The sequence below is a fragment of the Orcinus orca genome, chromosome 1 (genome assembly GCF_937001465.1).
Source record: "Orcinus orca chromosome 1, mOrcOrc1.1, whole genome shotgun sequence".
Taxonomy (NCBI): domain Eukaryota; kingdom Metazoa; phylum Chordata; class Mammalia; order Artiodactyla; family Delphinidae; genus Orcinus; species Orcinus orca.
In genome coordinates this window covers 200086029-200098035 of record NC_064559.1, presented here as the reverse complement: position 1 = coordinate 200098035, position 12007 = coordinate 200086029, and the positions used below count along the sequence as shown (strand labels likewise).

The window sequence follows — 12007 nt, the reverse complement described above, 5'->3', positions numbered from 1 at the left end:
GGTGCCTGACACCCTTCGGCCAGAGGCCTGACCCGTGGGCCCTCCTGCAGGCCCAGGTGGCAGCACTGCAGCAGAACCACAGCCCAGCGCGGCTGGAGGTGGATGAGCAGCGGCTGGAGCTGCAGCAGGAAGTGGATCGCCTGCGCAGTGCCCAGGTGCAGACGGAGCGCACTCTGGAGGCGCGGGAGCGGGCCCACCGGCAGCGGGTGCGTGGCCTGGAGGAGCAGGTACTCAGGCCTGGTGGGCTCTGGCCCTTCCCCAGGGGGCGGCAGCATCGGCAGGACTTCCCCTTCAGGAGGCTGGGCCAGGATGGAAGTGTGGAGCTGAGGGAAGGGGGCGGAGGAAGAGGAGGGGGCGAGGGAGAGGAAGAAGTGGGGGCAGGGAGAGGGCTGGCAGTAACCTCTTGGGTATAAGTGGTCAATGGCACCCATAACTGAAACGGTCCGGGTGGATCTATGCTGCTATGAGCCACGGCTGGACACGGGCTCAAGTGATGTCATTGGAACTCAGTCCCCTTGCCACGGCTCCATGCCCGGGCAGGCCGTCTCCCCGGGTGGCACAGGTGGCCTCAGCAGCTCCAGCCTCGGGTTATCCTAATAACCCATGATCCCAGCGGAGAGGGGGGCCCTCTTCCCTGAGGTCAGCAGCACAAGTCCCAAGGATGAGCCTCATTGGCCAGCTGAGACCGCAGGCCCCCTCGTGACCATCTCTGCCCTGATCATGTCTGCAGGGCAAGGCTGCTTTGGTGGGCCAGGCCTGGGTCACAGGTCCACCCCTGGAGTCCAGCTAGCTCCAGGCCTGGCCTAGTGGTGAGAGTGGGGATGGGCGGCCCCCAAAGAGGCCGAGCAGTCTGGAGACACCCCGCTGCTCCACGGAGCAGAATGAGAAGGGGGGGAGATACCCTGGCTCTTAATGACACCTGGTTTTTCTGAAACAGGCAGCACTGGGTCCCTTCTGGTGTCCTTCCATCAGCCACACCCCACCCCCGCCGCCCCGCTTTTTCTGAAACCAGGCTGGGGTCCTGGGCTGGCCCTACCGCCTCTTTCTTCTCCAGGTATCCACACTGAAGGGACAGTTGCAGCAGGAGCTTCGAAGGGGCTCAGCTTCTTTCTCCCCCTCCTCCGGCCCCCCAGAGAAGTGAGCACCTTGCCGGCGGGCACCCTGGAGAGCAGCCCCGTGGCCGGGGCGGGACAGGGGAGGGGGGACTCCGGCACCAGGCCAGACCCGGCAGCGCCCTCCCAGCCTCGTCAGAGCCGACCACCCTCTGTGGGCTCCCCACTCAGTCCAGCCCCCTCTCCCCCAGGATGAGCCCGTGTGAGGTCCCCCAGGACCAGTTTGAGGTCCTCCCTGAGTGTCTGAGCCAAAGCCAGGGGTTGGAGAGACCTCCCCCCTACCTTGTCTCTGGCCATCCCTGGAGCACAGGTTCACGGGAAAGAGAAGGAATGTCCAGGCCTGGGGCAGGGGACCTTCTCTGGCTTCCCAGAGATCTCTTTGCCTTAGTTCAGAGTATTTGTCAGGAAATTCCTCAGAGTTCAGAGTCCCTGTATTTTTGTACCTTTTTACAATGTTAACTGTTCAGAACTGTTGTGTTTTTTGTAACAAGACGACCCCATTTAAAAAAAGACGGTTTGTACAGATGTGTCCCTTTACTATTAATGTGCCTTCTCCACCTGGGAGACAGGAGCGGGGACAGGAGGGCCCTGGGGCCAGAGGGATGGGGTCCCCTAGTGGGTGCTCAGGGAGATGGGGGCAGCTTTTGAAAGGCCTGTGACGAAAGGTAAGGAACTTACCAACCTCACAGGATGTCGGGATGGGGAGGCCTCCAGGGTCCTGGGCCACCCACCCCATTTAAGATGGAGCTGTTGAGGTTTGGGATGGGACCCAACCTGTGCCGCTCGACTCTTTCCAGCTGAAGCTTTCTGCCCTTTTCTCTGGCTCCTCCTCAGGACAGGGCCCGCCCCCTGGACAGTAACAGGCATTCCAGGCGGTGTGGTAAACAAGTGCAGGCCTGGGAGTGGACGTGGGGTCTTGCCTTGGCTCCGCTGGGTGATCCTGGGCAAAGCCGCTTAACCTATCAGAGCCTCAGTTTGCTCCTCTGTAAAATGGGAACGTGCCTCCCAGGGTGGTTATGAGGAAGTACACACAGAAGATGCTCAGTGAGTGTTTCCAAGGAGAAATTCCATTCATCTCATGGAGTCCAGTGGAGTCAGGTTCCACCCCAGCCCTGCCACTTACCACTGTGGACCCTTGGGTGGCTTACGTAATCTAGGCTTAGTTTCCCTGTCTGTAAGATGGGAATATTAACTGTACCCACCGCATAGGCCTGGTTGGAGGGTTAAATAGGCCTGTGTGCTGAGCCTTCAGACAGAGCCTGGTCTCCATGCTGGTCAGAGGGAGGTGTTGTAACAGCTTGCCCTGTTTCTGCCCTCTGAACTGCACCAGCCTTCCCTCCTGCCAAAGCCCTTGATATCAGAGTCCACCAACCTTGACCTCCTGCCTTCCACCCTATACGCTTCCACATGGGCGGCCTCTCATCTTGCCTTGCACCCTTCTCTGGTGATGGGGCACTCACAGACTCACCAGGCAGCCCTGACAATGAGGAAGCTATATTCCTGAACCTTCTATTTCTGATACAACCCCCTGCAACACACACACACACACACACACACACACACACACACACACACACGCACACACACACACACACACACACACACACACACCCTGGGGGCGGGGGCAGTTGTCATGGCCCATCTTTCTGGGCAGGTCAGAGCTGAAGCGGGTGGATGAGGAGGCAAGGCCACAGGTCACCTGAACCTACCCTTCTCCCGAAGGGGCCTGGTAGCCTCTCCCTGAGGACATGCAGTGTTGAGGCAGCTGGCCATCTCCTCTGTGCCCGCGACCGAAAAAGTGACTCTGAATCTTTTGTAAAAACCTGTTTTTAATTTTGTATAAAACAAAGGTGGTCTATGCCCAGGGGCTGTAGGAAATCCAAGCAGACCAGCTGGGGTGAGGGTCATAGCCTACCTTGGGGGTGGGGCTGGAGTGGGGGACTGTCCTCAGAGGGATGGAGAAGGCACATCAGGGGCCCAGGTCCCACAGAGAGGCCTGGGATGTCCCCCACCTGGGGGCGGAGACTGGACACTGGGGAGCCCCCTTTGTGCCCCAAGGGTGGCCGCAGGCTGGGGGAAGGGCCTGAGGCAACCCCCGGCGCTGCAGCCACTAACATTTTAAGGGATAAGAGGAACGTCTGGCTGGGGAGAAAAGCACCAGGTCAGGCAGAGCCTGAGGGCCCCAGATCCGAGGAGGGTCCAGGGCTCGGGGTGCCAGTTCCACCCTAGCAGCCCCCGCAGCTCCTGGCACAGGAGGCTGCCACAGATTGGCACAGGCCGCTGCTGGCCATCACGCCACATTTGGAGAACTTGTCACGACACAGGTCAGCTGTTGGGGGTGGCAGGAAGGAGTGGGGGTCAGGGTGCGGCTAGGTGATGGAAACTGCTACCCCCGCCCCAACCGTGGTGATGGGGGATGTTCTGAGGATAAAAAGCAGCCGGGAGGGGAGCTCAGGATTCCCCGGAAGTGGCCCTGGATTGAACACATGTTTAATAAACATCAGATGGGTGGACGCGTGGATGGATGACGAGTGGGCATGGGGGCAGGGGAAAGAGGAGGGTGGAGGCCTTCCTACCTCGCAGGAGCTCCTCGTGGGCACAGACCGTGCGGACACAGATTTCCTTGTTGATGACATACACACGGCGGAGGCTGAGAGGGACAGAGGGCCGGGCTGGGAGAAACGTCAGCCCCATCCTCACCCTGCCCCGCGGGAGAGCCGGAGACCCAGCCCCTAGGCCTGGGCGTAACCAGAGTTGAGCTCAACCTTGGGATTCACTAGCTTTCCCCACTCCCACGTTGCTGGCTGGAGCTGTGGTCCCCCCCCCCCCCCCGCTCCCCTGCCACCCCCGTCCCCCCAGTCCCTGCCTGCGCTCACCTGTAGAAGCAGACCTCGTTGAGACACTGTTTGCAAGGCTTGTGTATGGAGTAGAGGCGGGTACACGGGTACTGCTCCTCGCGGCAGTCTGAGTGACAGGTGGGATCACACTTGGGGGGGCTGCAGCTGGGGGCTTAGAGCTGGGTGGCAGCCCCCAACCGCACCCATGGGAGACTGGCTCTCAGGGCCTAGGTACCCCTGCACCCTCAGGCCCAGCCTAGACCTGCGTGCACACACCAACACACGCACACGCGAGCACTGTTGGACCTTGCGAGGCTGCCCAATTTTATCCAGTATACTTATACATATACAAATTCACAACCATGCTTGGAAGCATATATTCAAACACAAACCTATACCCGCACACAGTCACAAAAGTCCACAGCAGCCTCACAGGAGGTCAGCACACTCACACGCTGAGCTGTGAGACGGGGTCCCTCACACACAGGCCGGCTCTTGGGCTCTTGGCCAGGGGAGGACCGCTGAGCTGGCCTGGGCTTCCTGCCCCATCCTCGCCTCTCCTGCCTCTGAGCACCACCCTGTCCTGCCGCTGGCGTGCTCCCGCCCCGCCCCGCCCCAGTGTCTGGGAGTAGAGGCGCCTCCTGAGGCTGCAGCCAACTTGGCCTCCAGCTGGGCCCAGGGGCAGGGGGATCTCCCAGAGCTGCCTCGGGGGGGCCCTGGAGTTGCCAGCCTAAAGCAGGGGCACCTCTGTAAGCCCCTCACCCCACCATCTACCCCAGCGAGAGCAAAAGGCCTGGCTTTCTCTGTCCTCCCAGTGCCGCACGCCACTGCACCCTAACTTCCGGGGCCATGCCTCTGTCCCTCCAGTTGTCAGGAAGGTTCTTACCCAGAGGCCCAGGTTCCGTGGGCTCCGTCTCTACAGTTCCTGGTTCTGGTGTTGGGGGAGAGGCAGGCAGAGATCACTGGGACGGGTCTATTCAGGGCAGGGTGAGGTCACCTCTCCCAGCCCCGGACAGACCTCCCCACTCCCGGGGCTGGCTGGAGCTGGTGGCCTACCTAAGGTGGGAGCTGGGATGACTTCCTGTTGGACTTGCTGCTGGGACTGGAACTGAAACTGCTCCTCCGGGGGCCGAGGAGTCACCTCTGCAACGAGAGATGATGAAAGGGTCTGCTCCCCTACTCCCATCGCCCGCAGGTCTCTATGGACTCCCCACCCAGCTGCCTGCCCATCCTATCCTGCCGTCAGCCCTTTACCTTGATAATCATAGTAGTCCGGGTTGTCTGAAAATAAAGATGAATGTGGAATTGGTGGGGGTCAGGCTAGCCCCCAGCCCCAGGTCACAACTGAGCAAGGGACCATACCCCGAGATTCCCGTCGCCCTACCACCCCACCTGATCCCTGGCTGAGCCATGCAGATCCAGGGAGCAGGGCTGGCGGGGAGGCCTGGGGGCGGACAAGGCGCTTACCGATCTGGTCGCTATAGTGGGTGTACTGGACATGGTCTGGGAACGGAGGCAGCGGATCCAGGTCGTACTGGCCCTGAGCCAGCAGGCCTGCTGTGGGGAGGCAAAGCTGAGGGGACGTCCAGCAGGGAAGGGCAGCAGAGGCCCCAAAGCACTTCTGGGGAGGGTAGGTAGAGGTCCCTAGGGCAGGCCTGTAAGACCCTAAGATCCTCAACAGACTCTAGACCCATAGGAGGCAAGCGCCTTCCTTGACTATAAAGGCCCTTATACTCCCTGGTCCTGTGTCGCCTCACGGGTCATATCCTGCCCCTCTCCCCCATGCCGGCCGCTGCCTGCCCCAAGGCCTTTGCACTTGACTCTCCCCGGGCCTGTCATCCTGATTTGCTTCTCCTCCTTCAAGTCTCAACTGAAATTTCAGCTCTGCTAAGAGGCCCTCGCTGGCCCACCCACACTCTCCATCTTGTTCTCCTGTTTATTTCCATCATAGCACTCAACATAATCTGACACTTATCACATCTCCCTTCCCTAGACTGGCAGGCAACACCATGAGGGCGGGGTCTGTCTGCCTGGTTCATCACTGTGTTCCCAGGGCCTAGCCCAGTGCCTGGCCCAAAGAAGGAGCTCCACAAATATCTGTTAAATTAATGGATGTTAGACCTGGCAGGGCCTTTGGGGTCCCCACTGATAACTCCTCATTTTGACTAACAGGGACTTCTCCAAGGTCAAAATTGTATAGGTTAGTTGGGCCCCAAAGGGGTCTAGAACCCAGGCCTTCAGACTCCCTGCCTTAGGGGCCTCCATTCCTGCACCTCAGCTCCTGGGAGGGCCAGTAAGTAAGAAGAAAAATGTGGATCCTGGTGTCTGGGCCCACTCTCCAGAATCCTGCCAGTCTGCTGCTGTGGAGGGTTGAGGAGGGGCCCAGGAGGCGCCTCTAGTCTTTGGGAGGGGTTGCCAGCCGTCTGTGGCCCAAGAGGTGGACGGCCCTGGGAGCGATGGAGCTGAGTTCTGGCCATAGGACACGACGAAAGCTTACTGCCAGCTCCCTCCCCCTACAAAGCCCACTCTCACCCACATAAAGGGAGCCCCACCCACCTAGGTGCCACTTACCAGGCAGGAACAGCAGGAAGAGGTAGGCAGCTCTCATGGTTACACAACAAGGCGGGCTGGACTGGTGTCAGGGGACAGCTGGAGGAAGAGGAGGGAGCAAGCTGTATCCCGGGCCACTACCCCAGGGCTGCAGAGCCCACTTCTGCTCCCCCGAATTCAGCCTGGAGAAGGAGGGATTCGGAACAGAAGCCAGGCAGGGGAGGGTCATGGAGTCTGGGCCCAGGGGGAGGGGACTACTTTGGAGGAACATCCTCTGTCCCTGACGGCCCACTGGGTGTTCAGGTCCCGAGGGACTCGGCCTCCAACCTGGCTCCAGAGCTGGTCTTGACAAACAGACCCTACCCTGCCCTGCTCACTAAATGGACATTCCTAATCCTCTATCAGCCCTGCCCCTGCTCTCCTCGCCACAACCCATGCCCACCCTCTGGTTCAGCACTTCCCCAGGTGTCTAATGCACTGATCCTGACCCCAGGCCCATCCTCGGGACCCCAACCCTGCCCAGCCAACATCGCAGCCCAGACTTAGCAGGAAACCACATGTGTGCCTGGGCCTCGGGGGCCCCTGGGACAGCCAGGCCTGGGCAGGGTTCCCACCCCTAGAAGATTCCTCTCCTGCCAGGCCTCCAGGCCTCCCAAGACCTGGCTGACTTCATCGCACACTCACGAGACTGAGACTGAGGTCTACTTGTCTGCGGCAGCAGGAAGCACTTAGGGTGGAGTCTGAAAAGCGTCTCTCCAGATCCTAGAGGGTAGCGCTGAAGGGGACCGTGATGTCCCCCAACCTGACATTGTATGACAAGTGTTATGTGGGTAGTTTTTTGGGGAGAGGGCCGTGGTCCTTAGCTTTCACCGGGCTCTTGAAGTTCAAGAGCTCCTGGTTGAGTCTAGCCTCCAGTCTTTGACCCCACAGTGGACTTGGCAGAATCTACAGGTCCTCTTGTCCAGTCCCAGCTCAGTGCGGGGCAGCCCCAAGGCTGTCAGCCTTCTGCTAGGAGGGCTGGGAGAGAGTCCCCGGGCTCACCCATCCGGAGGACCCCCGCCCTGCCACAACAAAAGGAGTTCTTCCGGACAGCTGAATGGAAACCTAACTTTGCCCCTTCGTGCCTTGCCCAGGGAGTCGAGGGAGAGGGGGAGGGAAGGGGCAGAAACATGGGCATCTTTCCCTCCTTCTGTCCAGTCCCGACGCTTTCGTGACCCACTGCCTGTCTCATACACTCAGCCTCTCACTCCCTCCTCAACCCTAGCTGCAGTCGATGGGGTGGGTGGGGATGAGGTGGGGGGCGGAGGCGAGACCTGTGACTCAAGCTGCCCCCCAGGCTGGGGACATCTGGCTCCCACATCCCCATTCTCAGCACCCTTGGCCTCCTCTTGGTGGGGGACTGAAAGGCCTGGAGCTCCCCACAAGGCCTCACCGTCCCCTACTTGCCCCCCAGGCTGGTGGCAGGCAGGCTAGCTGGAGCTGTCACCACTCAGGAGAAGGCCCAGAGCTGGGGAGGTTGGTTGGGGGGCGGGGGGTTCTGTCGGTCCCCAAAGCCCCTCCTAGGCCTCTCAGCCCCCTGCAAGGAGTCTTTCCTCCCCTCGGAGGTTGAGCACCCAGGTCCAGGCTTATTGGGGGAAGGAGGGCTGGGCTGTAAAGAAGAGAGTCCCTGTGGCAGAAGCGGGTCCCTCCAGGGGACCACACCTCCAAGCACATCTAGACGACAGACTGTTTGGGTGTCGGGAGGCCGGGACCTGCCTAGGAGGCCTGTTCCTGGCCCCTGGCCCCTTCCACGGCTGGGACGCCCCCTACCCTCTGTGCCTGGCGAGGAGGGGCACTGGCGGGGCCTCCTCCGGGCCCCCTGCCCCCACGCTCACTGACTCACTCTGCTGGAGGCTCTGTCTGCTCCAGAGGCCGGGCTGGGGTCCGGCTGGAGGAAACCAGATGTTGCAGCGCCGCACAGCTGGGAACAATCAACCATGGAAACTTGCTCGGGCGCGCTCCCTCGCGCTCTCTCGGTCTCTGATCTCTCTTTGTCTCTCCGCGTCTCTGTCCCCGCCGCTCCCGCCGGACACCCACACCCCAGCCGCCGCATTCCAACCTCCCAGGGAGAACAAAAGCTGCCCCATCCCCGACGCCCCCCAAATCGGGCTCCCCTCCTTTCCCAACTCGCGTCTTCCCCTCCAAACAACCCCAAACTTTCCAAGTGCCCTCTTAGCATCTGCTCAGACGGCCCCGGACTCAGGGATCCCGAAAGGAAAGCCGCCCCCAGGATCGGGGACCCGCAGAGACCCGCAACCTCAGTACCTGGGGGCCCTCCGACGTCGCGGCCCACGACCCAGTCCCCCCTTGCGCCCCCGGCCCGGTCAGGCCGCCAGGCCCGCGCCTACCTGGCCGGGTCACTCCGCGGCCCGCTCCGAGTCCGCCCGCCGGAGCCGCCCCTTTGCCCGCTCCGAACCCCCCTCCGGGCCCCCGACGGGGCCGGCGCCCGCCCTCCAGCCTGGATCCGCTGGGTCCTAACGCGAGCGCCGCCGCCGCCGCCGGGGCCGCCACGCCGCGACCTCGGGTCTTCAACCCTCTTCTGGGGGCAGCCCTGCGGGGAGGAGGCGCCCGCGGAGCCAGCCTCACGTCTGTTCAGCACTTTGCGCTGTGCAAAATGCTTTCGCCTCACGGCCTCATCACAGCTGGAGCGCAAAGTGGTGAGATGGGTGAAGCGGGCGTGCTGCCCCCATTTTACAGAGGAGGCTCGGGAAGATGATTCGCCTACCGCGGCTCAGCGAGAAAGAGCCTTGCCCTCCCTTTTGGCTTCTCCCAGCTTCCAGGACAGCCTTCCTGGCCTGGTTTTCCTTCTGCCTCTCTGGTTGTGCCTTCCGGGTCTCCCTAGCCAGCTCCTGGCCACAGCTGCCTTCCATAACCAGCATTTCTTTGAAACCACAGGCTACAGGCTACCGGGCCTGGCCACACGAATGTCCCCAAGGCACATCCAATTCAACAGGATCCAAGTCCAAATTCACAACATCCCGACCTTCCCCAGACCTGGCCCTTGAAGGTGTTCCCATGCAGGGAATGAGCCCACCGTCCTTCCCTCACCCGGCTAACTGTAACTCCCGTGTGCTCACCCCCTGCAGGCAATCCAGCTCCCACCACTAATTCTGACTCTGTAATGCCTCCCATCTAGGCCTTCCCACACGGGCCCTGCCCTCACCCACTCACCTCAGACAGGGTGGGGGGCAGGGAGGCTTCTGCCTAAAGCCTTTCACTGGTTTCCCAAGGTACCCGGGAACAAGGCTAAACTCCCCCGGGGCCCCCAAAGGCCCTACCTTTCATCACAGTCTGGCTCTGCCTCCTCATTCCCTCTGCCTGTTCTCCCAAAAGCCTCAGTGGCTTTCTGGCTGATTCTCAGTAAACCCCTCCCTTCCTCCACCTGCCACCAGGCCTTTGCTCAAGATGTTTCTTCCTTCTGTAACACTGGTGAGGTTTTCCTCCTTCAGATTATAGATCAAGCCCTCCCTTCCTCAGAGGCGGCTTCCCTTTCTCCCTGTTAGAGCTCTTAAGCATCTTCTGCTTTACCGGTCACAGCTGTTGCCCTATGTCTGAGACCATGTGAATCCCGCCCCTCTCCCCGAGGAGCCTGTCAGCCACGTGAAGACAGGGACAAGGTCTGCTTCTGCTCATCCTCAGTTTTTGCTCACTAGGCACAGTGCCAGGCTCAGAGCAGCTGTTCAGTAAACATTTGTGGAATGAATAAATGATGTACAGTGGATTCTCCTGGGAGGCTGGCCGGGTGTGGGGTTGCAGGTCTCCTGCCCCTGGGGCAGTCCTGCCTGGTCACGGGAATCTAGGCCTGGGGCAGGGGGCTCAGGCTGGGAGGGGGATCGAGATGCCCCTTGATTCAGGCCCTCACCGTCAGGTCTCCTTAGGCTGCTTGTCCCTTAGACACTGAATCCTGTTAGGCAGGGACTGACCATGTCCCATGCATCGTTTGTTCCCCAGTGCTGGTCTGTCAAGTGAATGGATGAATGAATAACTATCAGCCACCCCGCCCCCCTCCCCGCTCCAGTGTCTATGGCAGAATAAGCAGGGATTTTTGTCACTTGGAGCACTATGGGCCCCGGGGGCCAGCCCGGCCCTCTCTGCCCTTCCTTAGCCCTTCGCTGCTGCCAGATGCAATCCCAGTAGTGTAGGAGAGGAAACCGCCTGGCAGAACCGCCTACGCTTGACAAAAAGGGGAAACTGAAGCCCCAAAGCTGCCACCTCTAGTGTCCTGGCTCCCAGATCCTCTGCTGCTTCTACCCACTCCTCTGGCTCGAAGGACCCAAGCACAGGTGGCAGCTATCCGGGGAGGGAGGAGCAGGTGTGGAGACTCTTCTCCCAGTGTTCTTGGAGATTTGCTCCGTCCCTGCTCGCCTCTCACAACACGTTATAAGCTGCACCCAGGCAGAGGTCATGGTTTTTGTTCACCGCCGTAGCCCCTGTGCCTGGCACACGACTGCCCAACAAATGCACGAAGAATCAGCTAGGGGTAGAGGCGGGAATCAAACCCAGGCCTCGCCGTGTCCTCCAACCTCCCTTTGAACAGCATGTGCCCCCCTGAACCACTGCTGTCTGATGGCTCAGTGCCCAGTGCAGAGGGTCTGTGCATGCGCCTGGTGTCACAGGTTACCTCCTCACGCCCCCCATCCTTGCACTCAGTTTGATTCAACATTCGCTGAGCTCCGAGGGTGGGCTGGGGGTGGTGCCAGGGCTTCCAGTAATGAGGTTGGCGGGGGCTTTTCTTTCCTGTGGTCCCCTGCCCAGCACAGATGGACCAGATGACGGAGCCGCATCTCCAGAGCAGGGCTTGGCGAGGGTCCCACTGGTGGGATGAGGTCAGAAGCACCCACCCTTCCCCGGGGGATGGCGCACGTGGTTCTGGCTGGGAAACGTGGGCTCAGAGCCTGGATCGCATCTGAGGGAAGAACTGGACCGTAAACACATCCCAGGATGCGGGAGGTGGGGAAAGCAGGGAACTGCCCCAGTTAAATGCCTTGTAGGTGCTGGCAAGCTGACTAGGTGCTGACTCGATGGGCTTGAGTCAAGCCCATTCTCTCCTGCCCCTGCAGGAGGGTAGGACGGTTAAGAGTGTGGACTCTGGAGTCAAAGCAATCTGGTCCCAGCTCTGACTACCTGCGTGACCTCTCAGCCTCAGTTTCCATATCTCTAAAAGGGGGACGGGGAATACCCTGGCCGTCCAGTGGTTAAGACTCAGTGCTTTCACTGCCACAGGCCCAGGTTTGATCCCTGGTCGGGGAACTAAGGTCCTGCAAGCCATGCGGTGCGGCCAAAAATAAAAATAAAAAAGGCGGGGGCAGTACTCCACAGTTATAAGGATTAAATGATGATGCCTATAAAATGCTGAACGGAGCACCGGGCATGTGCTCAACCTGGAGATATGACTGTCAGATGAGGAAACAGAGGCTCAGAGAGGGGAGTTGTCCAACATGATCTGAAAAATCAGCGGATGCCGGGAGC

General features: G+C 60.5%; 2 protein-coding genes across 10 annotated transcripts in view; one reads left to right on the top strand and one right to left on the bottom strand.

Annotated features, from left to right (window-relative positions):
• Positions 1-1633, top strand: part of CROCC (ciliary rootlet coiled-coil, rootletin) — a 48618-nt gene extending 46985 nt beyond the window's left edge. For 4 of the 5 annotated variants that reach the window (XM_033433065.2, XM_033433064.2, XM_049707628.1 and 1 more), the window contains 2 exons: positions 51-227; positions 1055-1633. In XM_033433065.2, the coding sequence (XP_033288956.1) occupies positions 51-227; positions 1055-1141 (264 nt within the window). In that variant the 3' untranslated portion in view covers positions 1142-1633. The remainder of the gene's footprint in view (positions 1-50; positions 228-1054) is intronic. The other variant, XM_049707625.1, reaches the window with a different exon arrangement.
• A 987-nt stretch (positions 1634-2620) lies between these two features.
• Positions 2621-11949, bottom strand: MFAP2 (microfibril associated protein 2). Of its 5 annotated transcripts, XM_004272451.3 has the most exons (10): positions 8887-11949; positions 8382-8459; positions 6521-6598; positions 5417-5506; positions 5204-5230; positions 5006-5092; positions 4836-4880; positions 3989-4076; positions 3689-3762; positions 2622-3441 (listed from the first exon to the last, which is right to left on the bottom strand). In XM_004272451.3, the coding sequence occupies exons 3-10, from the start codon at positions 6555-6557 to the stop codon at positions 3338-3340; spliced, it is 552 nt and encodes a 183-aa protein (XP_004272499.1). In that variant the 5' UTR covers positions 6558-6598; positions 8382-8459; positions 8887-11949; the 3' UTR covers positions 2622-3337. The 5 variants fall into 5 exon arrangements, with proteins under 5 accessions (XP_049563626.1, XP_004272499.1, XP_033288963.1 ...); XM_033433072.2 differs by lacking the exon at positions 8382-8459; XM_049707661.1 differs by lacking the exon at positions 8382-8459 and having other exon boundaries at positions 5417-5503.
• Positions 11950-12007: the final 58 nt, after the last annotated feature.

Bases quoted from the DNA above. Each gene is read 5' to 3' on its own strand.
- MFAP2 (XM_004272451.3), bottom strand. From the start codon at position 6,557: ATGAGAGCTGCCTACCTCTTCCTGCTGTTCCTGCCTG. The intron at 4,077-4,835 runs GTAAGAACCTTC...CCTGTCACTCAG, and splicing joins CACGGAACCTGGGCCTCTGG to ACTGCCGCGAGGAGCAGTAC. The intron at 3,442-3,688 runs GTAGGAAGGCCT...CACCCCCAACAG, and splicing joins CCACGAGGAGCTCCTGCGAG to CTGACCTGTGTCGTGACAAG.